Consider the following 17,071-nt stretch of genomic DNA (forward strand, 5'->3'; position numbering starts at 1 on the left):
GTTCTTGGGTTCTGAAGTTCACGAGGAACTTGGGTTCTTGGGGATCTTGAGGTTCTTGAGTCTTGAGGGGCTTCGGTTCTTGAGGTTTTCTTTCGCTTGCAAATCGCGTTGGAGAAGGATCTTCTCTTCACCCGAGTTCTACCCTTTTTTGTGGGCGCACCCCTTGGTGGCCTTGCGCTCACACCTAGGTTTTTTTTTCCCACCTCACGTCGATTGGCCGGCCGCTAAGTGCACGATCCGCTCTCAATGAGTGAAAAGAGACACAAGGGGAGGCTGGACAAGCCTTTCTTTCTTGGGATTCCTGTCACTCTTCAACAAAACACGATTAGGAATCGCCACGCCCAAGTAAACTTGGGTTCGTGCGATCGCAACAAGCAAAAAGAAATCCTTGTGGTTCTTGTGGTTCTTTCCTTGAGTAATGCAGAACACTTCCAAAGCTCTGATACCAATGTAAGGTGCAGCGGAATGAATGTTGTATTTTCTCAAGATTAGTGATCTTTATTGCTCAAGGTTCCTTTTAGTTCCTAGGGAAAGAGAGAGCTTCCCGTCTTGTAGAGTGTTGTGGTCACGAACAAAGTGAGTGGATGTTGTGCGTGCAAGTGAATGAGACTGAGAGAAGGAGAGAGAAGAGATACGACACCCGAGAGGTTGTAAAACCCTCCTCCGAAGGCCCCACTCTCGTCGGCGAGAGTGGTCTACTTTGATTGCACAAAGGTGTACAATGCGTATGCAATGGACTGATGCAATGGGACTATGCCAATGACGATGACGGAGATGACAACGACGACTTGATGGCTGAAATCTGAGATCTTTTATCTGCTGATTTTCATGGTCTTCTTGTTTGCTGAAAATGACTGTTTTGGCTGCGTTTTTATGGCTGAAAATGGGGGAGCATCTGCAACCAACTTTGGGGTGGTTCTGCTACTGTGCATGAGGCTGAAAACGCTGTGGATCTGAGGCGGTTAGGGCTGAAAAATAAAACGCTGGCTGGTTCTGCCTCCTTGCCAAAACGCTGGCCTGATCTGAATCTGCAAATTTGGCTGCTTGGGAAAAACGCTAGCAATGCTGATGAATTTTGCTGGCGATGGCAGTTCTCTGCTAGCGCTAGGGTTCTTGTGGTGTTGACGATCTAGGCTAGGCTGAAAACGCCAAATCTTGCGGGTCGGCGAGGATGGGATCTCCAAAAACGCCAAGGTACTTGAGGGGGTACTGCTAAGAAGTTGCCTGTTGAGCGGGAAGCTCCTGCTGCCTCTTTTGCCAGAAAGTGTGAACTTTGGTTTGCTTATATATTAAGTTAGCAAAATTGCCCTACCTACTTTTGTAGGAAAGTCACTTAAAAATAATAAGTGAAAATCCCAATAAATAGGAAAATAGGCTAAATGCACTGGAAAATTCCCCTAACTGATGCTAATGGATTCTGATGGGAATTTTGATGATCATGCTATGTGCAACCGGAGGATATGCATCTATGCTAATTGTCTGGGCATGCACGGCCTACGAATAGACTCACAAAAGTGCCAGATCACTGCTAATCTAGACTTGACTGAACTGACTGAACCCTGCTGTGGTGTAGCTTGTCCACGGACACATAGGGTTGGGATGTGTCACGTGACACCTTCCTTGGCACAAAAGATAAGATTTTTGAAGCCGACCAGTACACGAGGGACTTGGACATTGCTTTTGCCAAGGTCCAGGAGGCTTTAGCGAATTCTCAAGGAGGCATTCCCGACTTGGGGTGCCCAAGTCTGTTACACCCTGAGACGTGTAGGTTGCCCTGTTGGGTCCCTTGTCCACTAGCACCTTAATTTGAATTGTCGGAATTCTCTTATGAACCATCAGCTGATTCCCTTGCTACTTTGGAACCCTTGGATGTACTATCAATTGATTCCCTTACTTCTTCGGAATTCTGTGATGAACTTTCATCCGGTTCCCTTGATTCTTTCTCTCGCTTGGAAGACTCTTGCCCCGTTGAGGTGGACACTGGCTTGTCCATAGGATAGGTCAATGGTCACATCACTTGGCATTTTACACCTCCCAATGGTTCATTTTGTGTTCCTCCTACAAGCCACCCTCATGTATACATAGCCCTCGCATTGTTATCCTTGTTGTGTACATCCTTGGGGGATAGGCCATTGAGCATCTCCAGTGGTATCTTTTTGTACACAGTATACAACCATTTTTCGTGCCAAAGAGAGAGAGAGAGAGAGAGAGAGAGAGAGAGAGAGAGAGAGAGCTGTAGAGAAGCAATGAGCTCTCTTCCGCAGGGAATGAAAATTACACAATCGTTTGGGATGCATACGTCGGCAGCTTGAGGAGTTTCCAAGAGACGACTTTCTAGGTGAGCGCGAGTTTGACACCAGAGAGACTCTAAGTCACATTGAGACTGCGAGAATCCGAATTTTCCTATCATGCTTTTGTATCGACATAGATATCCAATCGGGCAGGATGAATAAGGATTCCTTTGCACAGAGAGAGAGAGAGAGAGAGAGAGAGAGAGAGAGAGAGAGAGAGAGAGAGAGAGAGAGAGAGAGAGAGAGAGAGAGAGAGAAATGAAATGAAATGAAATATTAACGTCTTCAAAGGGCCAAAGTGACCTATGAGACCAGAAAGTTACAATGTGGTGGATCTGATACAAAGTCAGAGTAACAAGATGACAAAAATGAAATGACAAATGTCACAATAAAATACTTTGGAATCCTAAACTACTAGGTGTTAACTAAGCAGCTAGCTGGGATAGGTAGATCACAAGAGATCCAGCATCGGTCGCTGGCGAATCTCATCAATCTCCTCCATGGTCAGTAGTCTGACCAGGCGTCGTGCATGTCGAGCCAAAGTGATCCGAATCCTCTGATGCAGCCTCCGCCGATGCTGTGTAGTCCTCCGTAGTCGTGGGCGTCTGGATCTCCCCAGCTCAGTCGCTCGGTCGATCAGTGTGCCTCTGGTGTGAGACGACGAGCTTTGCTGTGGTAGTAACTCCTCCGGGTGTCCAGTGGCAGCTCTAAAGAAATCTGTGATCTGTCTCTGAGACTGGCTAGCCTCTCCTCTCATGAGGCTCTCTCTCTGTGTCTGCGTAGCTTGAGCAAAAACAAACCCAAGCATCTCTGATCCTCGTATTGCATGACTCTGGAGAATGGTCCAAAGCCCTCTCTGAACAAGCAATGGAAGCGGCCTCGTATCTCGTAGTACACGGGGCAGTGGCACTGTGGCATGTGTAGTGCAACTCTGTCTCAAGCTCGATGTCACACAGGCGGCATGTCCTGGCCTCAAGCCGCGAGATCATAGAGACCAGAGGCTTCTCCATGTCCCCCCATCCATCACTGCAGCCTGTCCTCCCATGATGATCCAATGAAGGTCCCCAAATCTCAGCTCCATAAAGCAATGCAGAAGCCACCAGAGTGTCAAAGAGCCAGAGCTTCGTCCGAGGCTCCTGAAACTGAACCTGTGAACACATCCTTTCCAATCTACCCAATGCTGCATGGGCTCTGGTCAGTCTAGTCTCTGCTGCCCTCCTCAATGAGAATGCTGGCCCACTAAAAACCACTCCGAGGTAAGTGTACGCATCTGTATACTCCACAGTCTCCTGGCCGTATGTGAATGCTGGGGCTGACCTCCTGATCCACTGTGGGGTGGTATTAAATACCATGACCTTGGTTTTACCAAGGTTGATAGACAAACCACTTTCCTGGGCAAACCTATTCAAAGCATCCAAGTGACGTTGCATCCCCTCCAGACAGTCGGAGATCAACACAATATCATCAGCATATAACAATAATGGAATCCATGTCCCTGCCAGCTGTGCACCTCTATCACCATCTCTCTCAATGTAGTCAGAAACCTCATCCACATACATACCAAACAAAGTAGGGGAGAGCGGGCACCCCTGCTTCACCACAATAGTGGAGTGAATCGGTTTGGATAGACCCTCTGAGGTGCGTACCTGCCCCACTATTGACCTGTATAATTCCATGACCCCCCAAATGAGCTCTGTGGGTACTCCCATCTACTGTAATCTGCGCATCAATCTAGCTCTAGGCACTGTGTCAAATGCTTTGCGGAAATCCACAAAGCTACAATAGATCCGTCTCCCACGCAATCTACCCTCCTCAATGATGGCTCTGAGTGTCAAGATATGGTCAAGAGTAGAAAAACCCCTCTTGAACCCTGCCTGCCCGGCTTTGCGTATCCCCTCCCTCTCTGCCCATCTACTCAGCTGCTGCTCAAGAATAGATGCGTACAACCGTGCCAATGTGTGTCCAATCATGATAGTGCGATAATTCCCAGGCTCCATAGCGTCTCCCGACTTGAAGATAGGTACAATAGTAGATAGGCTCCAAGTATCAGGCAAGCCCTCACACATGGCACGGTTAAACATCACTGCTAGAAGCTCTGCTAGTAGATCTCTGGCATGTGTGAAATGCTCAGCCACTAAACCATCATGATCGTATGCTCTCCCAGTCCTCATCCTGTCAATGGCCTTCCTCACCATCTCTGCGGTGAAAAAAGCGCATGTGTGTGGGCATGGATCGGGAGGGTCGGGAAGGGGGGGCTGCTCAGGAACTGTGTACAGAGATGATGCGTACTGGCCCCAGTCCTCTGTAGAAGTGATGGCGGGGGGGGGGGGGGGGGGGGGGGGAGTGCTCTTGAAAGAGCCGCCATGCCTCACGTGAGTCCTGACTCAAGAATAGCTGATATAGATCCTGCTCTAGCCGAGCCAAAAATGCCCTCTTCTTCCGCCGCACTAGGCGTCGGAAGTCAATCTGTGACTGTCTGTGAGTGATGTCCCCCAAAAGCACCTCCCTCTGAAGTCTAGCTCTAGTGTCCCGGCATTCCTCATCATACCAACTGTTCTGGGGCATGCTCCCCGAACGGCGTCTCTGCTCAGGCTGGGTATGTGGGTATGCCTCTGCTGCTGCATCATGTAGTGTCTGTGTCAATATAGTAGTAAGCTCCTCCAGAGGTCGCCCTGGCTCCTCTGTGCATAGACGTCTGTAGATCCCATCTATGTATACAGAGTCTGTCTCCCGCGTGAAGGTGTAGCGAGTAGGGGCTGCTGTCTGTAGCCTGTGTGCTACACTAAACTGAAAAGAGATGGTCATTGACACAAGAGCATGATCCACTGCCACACCAACAGGTCTGGGTCCAACCGTGAGATCCTGGATACTAGAGATGAGGCTTGGCTGTGCCATGACATAATCCACTGTGCTAGCTCCATGTCTGTGTGGAACGCATGTAAAACCCCGTGAAGCGGGAAATCTCTGTAGGCCATTCAAGATGGCCAATCCAAGTGCAGTCCCCATGTCTATCAAGTGTCGTCCATACTCAGTGTGTTCTCCATCTTGTGATAGTCTGGATAGGCCTGTCTCTGCGGCATCTAGCTCTCTCAGCATCTCCTCTGAAGTATCATAAAATACTGTCTGATGATGGGCAGTCCTAGCATTGAAATCCCCTAGAATGATGATGTCATTCTCGCACTGTCATGTGGAGCGCCGCTCTACAATCACAACCCGGCCATCTCTGTAGAAGGCCGTCTTTCCCTTCTCCCTTGCCGCTTGAATCTCTGGCGTTACCTCTCTCATATGCGCAAGCTGTGTGAGAGTGAGGTCATCTCCAAGGAATATGCTCGTTTTCTTTAGTGTAGGACGCTTCTTCAAGAAGTCCTTCTTTGCCTCCATGGATGGGAAACGGATGATTAAAGCTCTCCCTTTTGAAGTCTCCCCATTGCCTTGTGTCTTCTTCCCCACCCTCCATGCCTTTGTATGAGTAGCCTCACTACCCATCATGTAGAGAAGTTCTTCAACTTCCCCTTCCACATCATCTCGGTCTTTTAGACCGGTTACTCTTATATGCAAAGCTCTAGTTTTCCTTCGCTGTTCTTCCTCTAGAGTCATGTTGATTATTGTAGGAGTGGGGACAGATGTGGTTTCTTTCCCTTTGCCTTTCTTAGCGACTTCTATCCACTTCTCGGCCTCATCCGCCTTCGTTTGCGTCTTCGTGATCACATCCATCCACGAAGACGTCTTTACCATCTTTTGTTTCTCCTCCTCTTTGATCATCCGTACCTGCTCTTTGATGACCTTGATTTCCTCTACTACCGAAGGCTGGAATTCCCCCTCCTCTAGTCCGTTGCTCGCTTTATCCTCAAGTTCTCGCTTGAGAGCTGAGACCTCTTCTGTAAGTGCTTTGGATTCCGCCTTAAGTGCTTGTAGCTCTGCGTGCAGGTCCTCTTTCTCTTTCTTCCACTGCGCGCCTTCGTTGAGAAACATTTGAAGAAGGTTGGCCTTCTCTTTCCACCATCCCTCCATATCTGCTTTCCAGTCTTTCATCTCCCTCTCCATTTGTGTAATCCGCTTGTTTGTAAGCACAAAGGTTGCCTTCGGATGGGGCTTACACACCGGCGAAGCAGTCATGACCTCCATCAAAAAATAATATAATCTGCACTTCTGCCAAGTCAACCCACTATGTCCACATCACGCATACATCCCTGTCCTGCATAATGTATACATAGGGTTTCCCCAAATCAATCATACATTCTTGATGTTTGCTTTTCTGATTTTTTGCAGAGTTTTTGTCAAAATTGTTTTGCCTTTTGTAAACCTGGAGGTTGTTGCACTGTCTTTCGAAAAATCTCCAACTGAAAACTGAAAATTTCCCTTTCCCCCCCGCGTCACTCTGATTTTCTGGCTGTGGGAGGGGGGGTAATTTTTGACGGGCAAAAAAAAAAAAAACCCCCTGTACCTGCTTGTGGGTGGGGGGGGGGGGGGGGGGGGGGGGGGCGGGGCTGGCTGTGCGAGATTGTTGGGGGGGGGGGGGGGGAGGGCAATGCAGGCGGCAGCAGCAGCAGCAGCAGCAGCAGCAGCAGCGCGTGCAGCAGCAGTAGCAACAGCGCGCGCAGCAGCAGACACAGCAACCTGCGAACCTGCTCGTCCTGCTGCCTGCGCAGGCCTTGTCACAAGCTGCTCCAGCACGAGCCCCCAACCTGCAGCCCTGTGCGTCGCTCTCAGCAGCTCCCCGCCCTGTGCATTCAGCCCTGCCTGCGCGCTGAGAGAGATGGCCTCTCACACGTGAGAGAAAGCACCTCAGTGTGACCTGCCTGCGTGCAGAGAGAGAGAGAGAGAGAGAGAGAGAGAGAGAGAGAGAGAGAGAGAGAGAGAGAGAGATGAAATGATATATAAACATCTTCAAAAGGCCAAAATGACCTATGAGACCAAGCTGTTACAACATAGTGAATCTGATACCATGTCCGGAATCAAAAGAACTGAAACAAAAAATACAACTACTACAAGTTGGGACTGTATGGATGTGTCAGCTAATACAAAAGGTGCCCAGTACAATGAATGAGAGAGAGAGAGAGAGAGAGAGAGAGAGAGAGAGAGAGAGAGAGAGAGAGAGAGAGAGAGAGAGAGAGAGAGAGATGAAATGTTATATTAACGTCTTCGAAGGGCCAAAATGACCTATGAGACCAAAAAGTTACAATTGGTGAATCTGATACCATGTCTGAGTATGGAAAGTACAAAGAACTAAGACTAAAAAACACTAAAACACTAAGGAAATGAATCTGGAGCTTGGGGGGGCGGGGGGGGGGGGGGGGGGAATGGTGGGTTCAAATGAAATCTCTCATCGGTCGCTATCAAATCTCATCAATGTCCTCCATGGTCAGTACTCTGGTTGGGCATCTTGCATGTCGAGCTAGAGTGATCTGTATCTTCTGTTGTAGCCTTCGTCGATGGTGGGAGACCCCTCGAGGTCGTGGGCGTCTGGATCTTCCTAGCTCAATGGCTCGGTCAATCAACGTACCTCTAGTGTGGGTGGGCTCTGAGATTTGCTGTGATGACTGCTTCTTTGGCTCTCCCCTGGCTGGTGTAAAGAAATCTGTGATCTGTCTCTGGGATTGTCTCTCCCCTGATGTCCTCAGCAAACTCTCCCTAAGTCTGCGCATCTCTAACAGGAACAATCCGTGACATCTCTAATCCTCGTATCTCATGACTATCAAATGGTCCGAAACCCTCTCTGAACAGACATTGGAAGCGGCCTCATATCTCATAGTACGCCCGGCAATGACATGTGTAGTGCAGCTCTTTCTCTGGCTCTTCAGTGACATAGGTGACATATCTTGGCCCCTACTGGTACCCCTCGAAATCGGTCAGTCTCGATGCTGGTAGCCCTCGAAATCGGCCAGTCTCGATCTGGAGCTGATGTGAGGATGTGCGTATCTGCCCAATAGCGCATCGTATCCCATGAGATAAGTGCGTATCCGTGTATGCAGGCCTAGTACAAAATCGTCCTCCATGAGTTGGAGAAGATGCTCTCTGTAGGAGGCCATCTTCGTGCCCAACTCCTATGTCGGCTATATCCATGTGCTCCTGGTATCTAGCTGAATGAGATCCTGCCGTATGAGTCTGATGATCTTTGTTTGTGTGAGAGACAGGGAGGGTGCATCTAGGGAGTATTGAAACAGAGGCAATCTATCCATGTTGAAACCATGTGACTGAAACCATGCTGTCATGTGTCCATACCAACAAGCTGTATTGCCTTGTAGCGGTAGTTGTTGAGATGACTCCAGGGCAAGCCGAGCATATCTGTCCCTGGGGAGATTCCATAAACTGTGTATAAAGGATACTGATCTAGTCAATGCCTAAACCACGAGGGTGTGGGGGGCGGGGGGGCTTTGGATAATCTCATGCGGCACTAAGGCCTTAGCCCGAATCATCCGAGGGATCATAGAGACAACCGACTCCGTAGAGCATAGCTGAAGTCACTAGAGTGTCAAAAAGCCAGAACTTTGTTTGCGGTTCTTGAAACTGAACTTGCAAACACATCCTCTCCAGTCCTCCCAAGGTTGCATAGGCTCTCGTTAGTCTAGTCTCTGATGCTCTCCTCAGTGAAAACACCGGTCCACCAAAAACTACCCCAACATAGGTATATGCATCTGTCTACTCCATAGTCTCCTGGCCATACGTAAATGTGGGTGCTGACCTCCTGACCCACTGTGGTGTGGTGTTAAACACCATAACTTTGGTTTTCCCAAGGTTGACAGACAATCCACTGTCACGAGCAAATGTATGCAAAGCATCTAAATGACGTTGCATCCCCTCTGGAGAGTCAGAAATCAACACAATATCATCAGCATATAGTAACAACGGAATCCATGTCCCTACTAGAAGAGCCCCTCTGTCTCCCTGACGCTCTACATAGTTTGAAAACTCACCCACATACATCCCAAAAAGAGTCAGAGATAGGGGGCATCCTTGCTTTACTCAAATAGTGGAGTGGACCATGTCAGACATTCCCTCAGTAGTGCGTACCCGCCCCATCAGTGTTGTGTATAAAGCCAAAATACCCCATATCAGCTCTATAGGCACACCCATCTCCTGTAGTTTGCGTATAAGTCTGGCTCTCGGCACTGTGTCCAAAGCTTTGCGGAAATCCACAAAGCTACAATAGATCCTCTTGCCATGTTGTCTACCCTCCTCAATAATAGCTTTGAGTGTCAGAATCTGGTCAAGAGTGGATCCTGCTTGCCCTGGTGCTCGTAAGCCCTCTCGCTTTGCCCATCTACTCAGCTCCTGCTCAAGAACGGATGCATACAGCCTAGCCAATGTGTGACTAACCATGATGGTGCGATAATTCCCGGGAATCATGGGATCTCCTGACTTGAAAATAGGCACAATCGTAACTCGAAGTCTCAGGAAAGCCTTCATACATGGCTCGATTAAACATCATAGCAAGAAGCTCTACAAGCTTATCTCTGGCATGGATGAAGTGCTCTGCTACCAGACCATCGTGATCATGTGCTCTCCTTGTCTTCATCCTGTCAATGGCTTTCCTTACCCTCTCGGCAGTAAAGAAAGTACATGTCTCAGGGCATGTCTCTCGTGGGTCCGGCAAAGGTGGTTGCCCTGATGCTGTGGGTGGTGGTGAATGCTCGTAGAATAGCCTCCATGCTTCGCCTGAGTCTTGACTCATAAATAGCTGATATAGATCCCGCTCTAGCTGAGATAGATAAGCCCTTTTCTTTCGTCGCACTAGGCGGCGAAAGATAATCCGTGACTGTCTATGTGTGGTAATACCCATGAGCACTTCCCTTTGTAATTTGATCCTCGTCTCTCTACACTCTCATCATACCAACTGTTCTGGGGCATGCTCCTAGATCGTCTTCGTGTAGGCTGGCTGTGGGGGTATGCCTCTGATGCTGCATCATGGAGGAGCGTCTCTGTCAATATGTGAGTGAGTTCATCTAGTGGCCGTCCCGGCTCTGGAGTGCATAGCTGCCTGTATATCTCATCCATATACACAGAATCCGTCTCCCTCACGAAGGTATACCAAGTGTGCGTGGGGACCTCTCCTAATGGAGCTGTGCTGAACTGAAACGTAAGAGTGAAAGACAAGATAGCATGATCAAACTGCTACTCCAACTGGCATAGTGCCCACCATGAAATCCTGAAAGAATGGAATGAGATCTGGCTGGGCCATAACATAATCCACTGTACTAGCACCATGTCGATGTGGAAATCTTGTAAAACCTCCAGCAGTTTGGAAGGTCAAAGGATATGTTTTTTTTTTCATTCTATCAAATTGCTGAAAGAAGTCTTAGATTGGATTGACACTCATATTGGATGAGGCTTGATTTTCAGTTGCTCATTGAACATCCCATTGAATGATGATACAAATCTAGATTTTGGCCATGATTTCCTATTCTATCCTCTCAAAATTGTGGATAAATAACCTTAATTAGCATGCCTTCTTGTGATAGAGGAAATCGGTGCTTTAAAAGTTTGAATCATGCGACAATCTCAATAATACAGACAGGTGTACTATAGCGGCTTTTCTATCTTGGTGTACTATAGCGGCTTTTCTATCTTGGCTTAGACTGAGGTATAAAAAGGTTCAAATGTTTGTCATGAAGATTTGTCTCCTTAATATTAAGTGTCCCTTGCGTTTTTTTCTCTTCCAATTTTCAGATGTATATGTGCATAGTGACTCTGACTGTTTGCTCTCAGATACGTCATGAAGAAGAAGCAAGCTGAAGAATTAGTCCAAGAGTACGAGTCAAAACCGTCTGTTGATTATAGCTTGAAAGACGGGGAGACGTTACGTCTAACTTTGAAATCTGTAAGAGTCTTTCCTCAGTTGAATTCTTCAAACCAAAAAGGTAATATACTAAACAATGCAAATAAGTGATTTTTATCTCTACAGTCCAAGGATAAACCTCCTGAACCTATGAGATCGAAATTCTTCGACCAGGATCAAGACTCGTCTCAAAAATCTGTGGCCTCAGGTGTAGCCACCTCGTCTCCAGTTCCATTCCTTGCACCACCTCCAAACCCTACCTTTCCAAGAGCTATTGTTCGAGCTGCATTCAACAAACCAAAAGACACAGAGTTTGAATCATTGAGATCGACGAGCTCTTCAAAGTCTGAAGAAAATGTCGACGACGACTTTGGAGATTTCCAGACTGCAGGTTGAGTGAAGCGGAGGTGAAGCTTTCACATGCACAGATGGAAAACAAGATTGCGTTTGTTTTAGTCTTTCCCCAGTGCTGTGCTGCTTGGATTCATCCCAAACAAAGTGTGGCAATATCTGTACATGTGTGCTTCAGTGCTAAGTGATTGGACCAATCATTTTGTCTCTCTATGAAAGTTATCTAAACTGGTTCACACAACTTTTGCTTCAAATGATTTTGAATTGGAAAATTTGCTCTAATTACAAGCATTGTTGACATCTACACATCGGTTCCAGTGAACGATTTAATTGTCAAGGAGCTAACTGTGATGGACAATTTTTTTTGCACGAACCTATGGCATGGCAATTCATCTAAATTAGTAGTCACACATCATGTTTCTACAAATTTTTGTCATTTTTGAAGTGGAAGGTAGAGCCTGTGTTCTCACGTGTGGTGGATCTCTTCTATGTTTTGCAAATTAAACCAGGACCCTTTTTTCCATCCATCGATAACACTATAACGAGTTGAGCCAGCTACCAGAGTCAAGACTCCAAAAGCTAAGTCAAAACTGGGAACATGCTAGAGATGAGCACCACTTGAAGTGCTCATCGTATGCTGGAAAAATGACAGTAGTTCTGATGTGGGTGCATGTCTTTTATTATGAAGGTAGCGCCATTCTCTGTTTAATTGGACACAATCTGACATTTGCTTTGCTTCAGCAAATAGAAGCAAAGATTTCCAAGCATGGAAGGTTGCTCATGGTCACAAACATGGAAGGAACAAGCCTTCCGAAATGTATTGCCCACCGTACCAAACTATCTATGATCACCTTTATGTTGCTTTCAAGGATTGTTACCATGGCAGAATGATAGAAACACCTAAGTTCCTTTTCTAATGGAAATTAATTGTTGGCAACGCCAATTTTCTCTTCATAGAGTGGCTTGTTACCTTGAAAAAAAGAAAGCCAAATCACTCAACACTAATCAAAACCCAAATGGTCAGATTGTAACCTCAAAGCTACCAAAGAGTCTTGTTGGTATATAGCTTCTACAAGTCATCCAAAACCAAATTGTAGCTCATCATTTACGCATCAGAAGCATCCTAGCCAATCTTTTGTCCTCACTTGTATGGCCATTCTTGCAACCTATCAGAACCAATAATGAGCTTCAAAAAGGGGGTTAGTTGAGAAGATTTTTTCAGACTTCTAAATTATCGGCCGTTGATGCAAAGCATGAGGGCATTACTTTCCCTTTGAGAGCAGTGACCTATGCGTGTCCTGAAATTAACATATGGTGTGATTGGAGCTTTTGGCAAGATAAGGGTTTCTTTAAGTGTTTCTCAGGAGCCATTTCCTTGACGACTCCTAACATCTAGTTAAGCAAACTTTGTTGTTTGCTATGAATTAAGGTCTGTGGCTGATGATGACAAAATAAAGAAGTAATGAGCTTTTTCTGATGGTAATGTTGCTCCTATTCTTGTGCATCCCTAGTGTTGGTTTGAAGTTACAAGTTGAAAATTATAACTATATTATGGGAAAAAATTCATAAAAACAACCTACAACTACTCTCATTAAAACTATTTGATGCTCCTGACTATTATCTACATTGTAGCCCATTTAGGTTAATGTGAGACACTATTTAGAATACTACAATAACAAATTTAATAATTAAGTACACATTGTGCACCTCTCTTGTTCATTGAGAAAGGTTCATTGGTGCTATACAAAACAGGATTGCTTACCATATAGTACACAAGCTTAGGTATACAACTAATTAGTCTATTGTTGAGGTTGACAACATACTAAATATATTAAGTATGCACAGGGAAGATGGGTACAAATCCAAATTGAATAAATGTATATGAACCATCTTATTCCAGATTACCCTTTTCAACTGAGCCTTTTTAAGAAGCAATTAGAAATCAATAACAAACTACACGCAATTAAGCAAGAGAGTCTTAACAACATCAAGGTTTTGTTCCAAACTAACAAAACACATCCTTTCGTTGTGACCAAGAAAATAAGCTTTACATGCACATCTAGTTGGTGCTACACGATTAGACAACACAAGCAATTATATCGGGTTTCCTAAAACATGCATGCCAAGGTTTTGCAATTGAGATTACTTGCAAAGTTGCAACCAAACATGCCACATCTTCCACATGTTTACTATAAGCAAAATATAGTCAAAGGCCATACTTGTAGCACCGCTACTAAGAATATGAACTTCAAATTATTATCATGTGAAATAAAGACCGCCTTTGTGTTTGCGTGAAGAAATTTTTGCACAATAATTAAAATACAAAATGGAGCCTAAGAAGGCCCCATTTGAAAAATATGAGAACATTATGCTCCTTCACCATGCCCACATAATTAGTTTCTCTATTGATGCCTTTCAAACCTTACTTCAACTTGAGGGGATTATGGAGAGGGTGTTGGCAAGCTACCCAAGAAGCTTCACCTACTATAACATCGATGTGGGAAGAATGCATGACACAACTTGGAGAAGGAGAGGCTCAAGATCACACTTAGTAGTGTGCAATAATTTATATTATGTAGTGTGCAATAATTTATATTACTTAGTGTGCAAGCGCAAGGTAAAGTAAACAAGTGATAGAATTGTGAAGTAGGTTTAACTAAAATGTTGAATTCTCTCTCTCTCTCTCCTCCCCCCCCCCCCCCCCCCCCCCCCTTTTTATGTTAAAAAATGAAATACACTTGCATATCTTATTTTGCAAAACAACAAAGATACACTATTTCTTTACCTTTTCAATCTTGCTTGTCAAATGTGGCACTAACTATTCACCAATAAGCATGTAAGGATTTTGGCAACCAACCAATAGGTCATCTTGTTGGCTATGGTAGTCAAATGAGATAGAATGATGCAAGCTGGCTCAAGAGAGAAACTATTGAAAAACTCAAATGAGACACAATGATGTGAGCTGGCTCAAGAGAGAAACTCTTGAACAAGAGAAACTTGTCGCTCTTTTTGGAAGGGTTATTACCTCAACAAGCATTTTGTCCACGTTTTTCATATAATCTTAGTCTCCAATCTTTCTTTTTCCTTTTTACCATTGCGAACGATCACCACAGGTTTTTACATCTTTGACTATGGTCATTGACGTCTTTTGGGGTCAATCTGAACTTGTGGATACTGCATAGGGTCAAATATCAACAAAGTCAGAGATTTTCAAGCAAGGGGTACTTTTCCAATTTCAAATTTTCTTTGTAATATATGATTGTGTTCTACAGTATTTTGGGAGCATGTGGGACAAGATTGGGTGAATTTGGGATTATCCCCACCATGCTTGTAGAAAGTTTGCTCTAATTTGGATGAGAAAATCATATGAAACCAAAGAGAATGGCTAGGTTCATAGCCATCAAGCCAAAATTGGTCCCCATTCATCATCCAAGGATCCAAACCCATCCAAAACTTCTCATGGGAAACATTTCTAGGTGTACAACCGATTGCCAATGCCAAAATACAAACTTTAGTATCGTGATCCTAAACTATACTTCATAATTGTTAGGGTCCAGGCCAATTGGCCTAACACCATCACATTGATTGTACTAACCTTATCTATTCTTTTGATCATATAGGAGAATAAGGTGAGGTGAGGGGTTAATTCTCACATTGAGCTCCACCAACACTTTGTGTCTAGTCTTCTTCTCCCTCGCACTCCGCATGCACCATGCACTCCACAGGTGGTATCAGAGCCATGGTGGTTTCCTCCTGCTTCATGTGTGCACAAGCTTCTCCCTTGCACTCCGCATGCACCATGTACTCCACAAGTGGTACCAAAGCCATGGCGGTTTTCTCCCACTCCACGGGTGCACAGGCTCATAGGCAAGGTTGCCTCAGTTTAAGGTAGCTACACAGAGAAATAGTAATCAATAAAAAGTTTATGTGTGACTTATAACAGTACAAGGGAGCTGGAGTTGGAGTATATGGAAGCTCTTGGTTTGAGCTTTGTGAAGAGGTCAAAACAAGGAGAAGGAGGGGGGGGGGGAGAGAGAGAGAGAGAGAGAGAGAGAGAGAGAGAGAGAGAGAGAGAGAGAGAGAGAGAGAGAGAGAGAGATGGAGATGAAATTCGCATTCGTGTGCATGCAATTTCAAGGAGATTTATATTCCATATGTGAAACTTATGCCTCAAAAGTTGGATTGCACCAAGACAACAAAGTGGGAAGAGACTCATTGGTTCCAATTGGCTATGTAACTATTGGTTGACCTTGCATGCAAGGGCATGCTACTTAGCATCCCTCACATAGGGGGCATGCTTAGACTATTAAGTAGAAGTTTCATACTAGGATTCAAAGTGCTATTGGATCGGTGAGGGCTTGCATTTGGCTAATTCCTTAAAAGGGGCTCATTCATTTTTGGTGAATAAGCTACACAAAATCACAAGTGGGTGTCACATAGTGTGTAAAGGTGCTCGTGGACCACATATAGTGGTGGTAGAGCTCAACTAGGCACTAAGAGTAGGCCACAACAGAGTGGCCTACTCTTAGTGGTGGTAGAGCTCAATTGGGCACTAAGAGTAGGCCACAAGAGAGTGGATGCCAATGTATTTGAGATTCAAGGGTGAGGGCGCCCAAGGTTGTAGTGCCCATTGATGGTGGGGCTGGTGTGAACAGGTAGGCCACCACCATATAGCCATGCCTCAAGGTGTTTTCCTCATACCATATGATGCATATCATGAGTGGTGCTTAGTGCACATTGGATCTCTATAGTTGGGTTTTGGACTTGAGCTCCTTGCCTCCTCCTCCTTCAACCATGTCATAGTTCATGATGGCGATAGGACATGAACATCGGTATAAGAGTGCATGGTGCAATCCACAATGTCTTTGCATCTCATTCAACAATCAAAGCACCAAAGAGATAAGCTCATTCCATTGCCTTTTTGCTATTCAAATATTTACTGTGTTTAAGTGATTTTGAAGCATGCAATTCACACCAATGTTTGTGTATACTCGTGTTTACATCAATATGAAACTTTAAACTATGTATTCTAGTATAGCTCTTACAGTTGTGGTAGAAGAGCTTGCTAAATGGCCGCAATCACCTATGTTGTAGAAGAGTGTGTAGACAACCAAACTGTTTCCTTTCATTGGTGTTCAATGACTAATACCATCATTAAGATAGTGGTTTACGTTTTCTTTATTCAGGTGTTTCTACTGAGGGAATATGGGCTAAAGCCCAAATAACTTCTTGCTAAAATCCCTAGAGCAAAGGTGGCCCTTGGATAGCAACAGGCTAAGAGCAGTGTTGATGTTGGCTATAGCAACTCATGTTGTTGGTTGTGGATGGAAAACTTTTAATATGTCATGTTTGTAGTAATGAGATCTTGTCCAAAACATCAATTTTGCTAAGATCTCATTCCACTTTATGCACATATAGTACACATTGAGAGCAACATTGGACATGAAATTCCATGGTTTTAGCCAATTGCACCATTAGAAGACTAGTACAATGCATCCCTTGTCATTGTCTATGCTCTATTTGTCCTACGTACAATCTAGCTTAACATGGAGAACTTCGATTGAAGGCCAAACACGTGTCCACGCCAAGGTCAAAGTGAGTACCTAAAATTTTTGTTCAAGGTCCACCACTTGCCAAGATACGACCCATTGAG

The 17,071-nt window shown here is 45.2% G+C and overlaps 1 protein-coding gene across 4 annotated transcripts in view; it reads left to right on the plus strand.

Moving 5' to 3' along the window:
• The window catches only part of LOC147453459 (Adaptin ear-binding coat-associated protein 1 NECAP-1), a 63,187-nt gene extending 51,465 nt beyond the window's left edge, over nucleotides 1-11,722 (plus strand). For 2 of the 4 annotated variants that reach the window (XM_086515641.1, XM_086515642.1), the window contains exons 7-8: nucleotides 10,998-11,109; nucleotides 11,194-11,722. In XM_086515641.1, coding sequence (XP_086371767.1) covers nucleotides 10,998-11,109; nucleotides 11,194-11,463 — 382 coding nt within the window. In that variant the 3' untranslated portion in view covers nucleotides 11,464-11,722. Of the gene's footprint in view, nucleotides 1-10,997; nucleotides 11,150-11,193 lie in introns of all 4 variants that reach the window. The other 2 variants (XM_086515644.1, XM_086515643.1) reach the window with 2 other exon arrangements.
• The last annotated feature ends 5,349 nt before the right edge of the window (nucleotides 11,723-17,071 follow it).

Source organism: Adiantum capillus-veneris, chromosome 7, assembly GCF_014529385.1.
Source record: "Adiantum capillus-veneris isolate H3 chromosome 7, ASM1452938v2, whole genome shotgun sequence".
Taxonomy (NCBI): Eukaryota; Viridiplantae; Streptophyta; class Polypodiopsida; order Polypodiales; family Pteridaceae; genus Adiantum; species Adiantum capillus-veneris.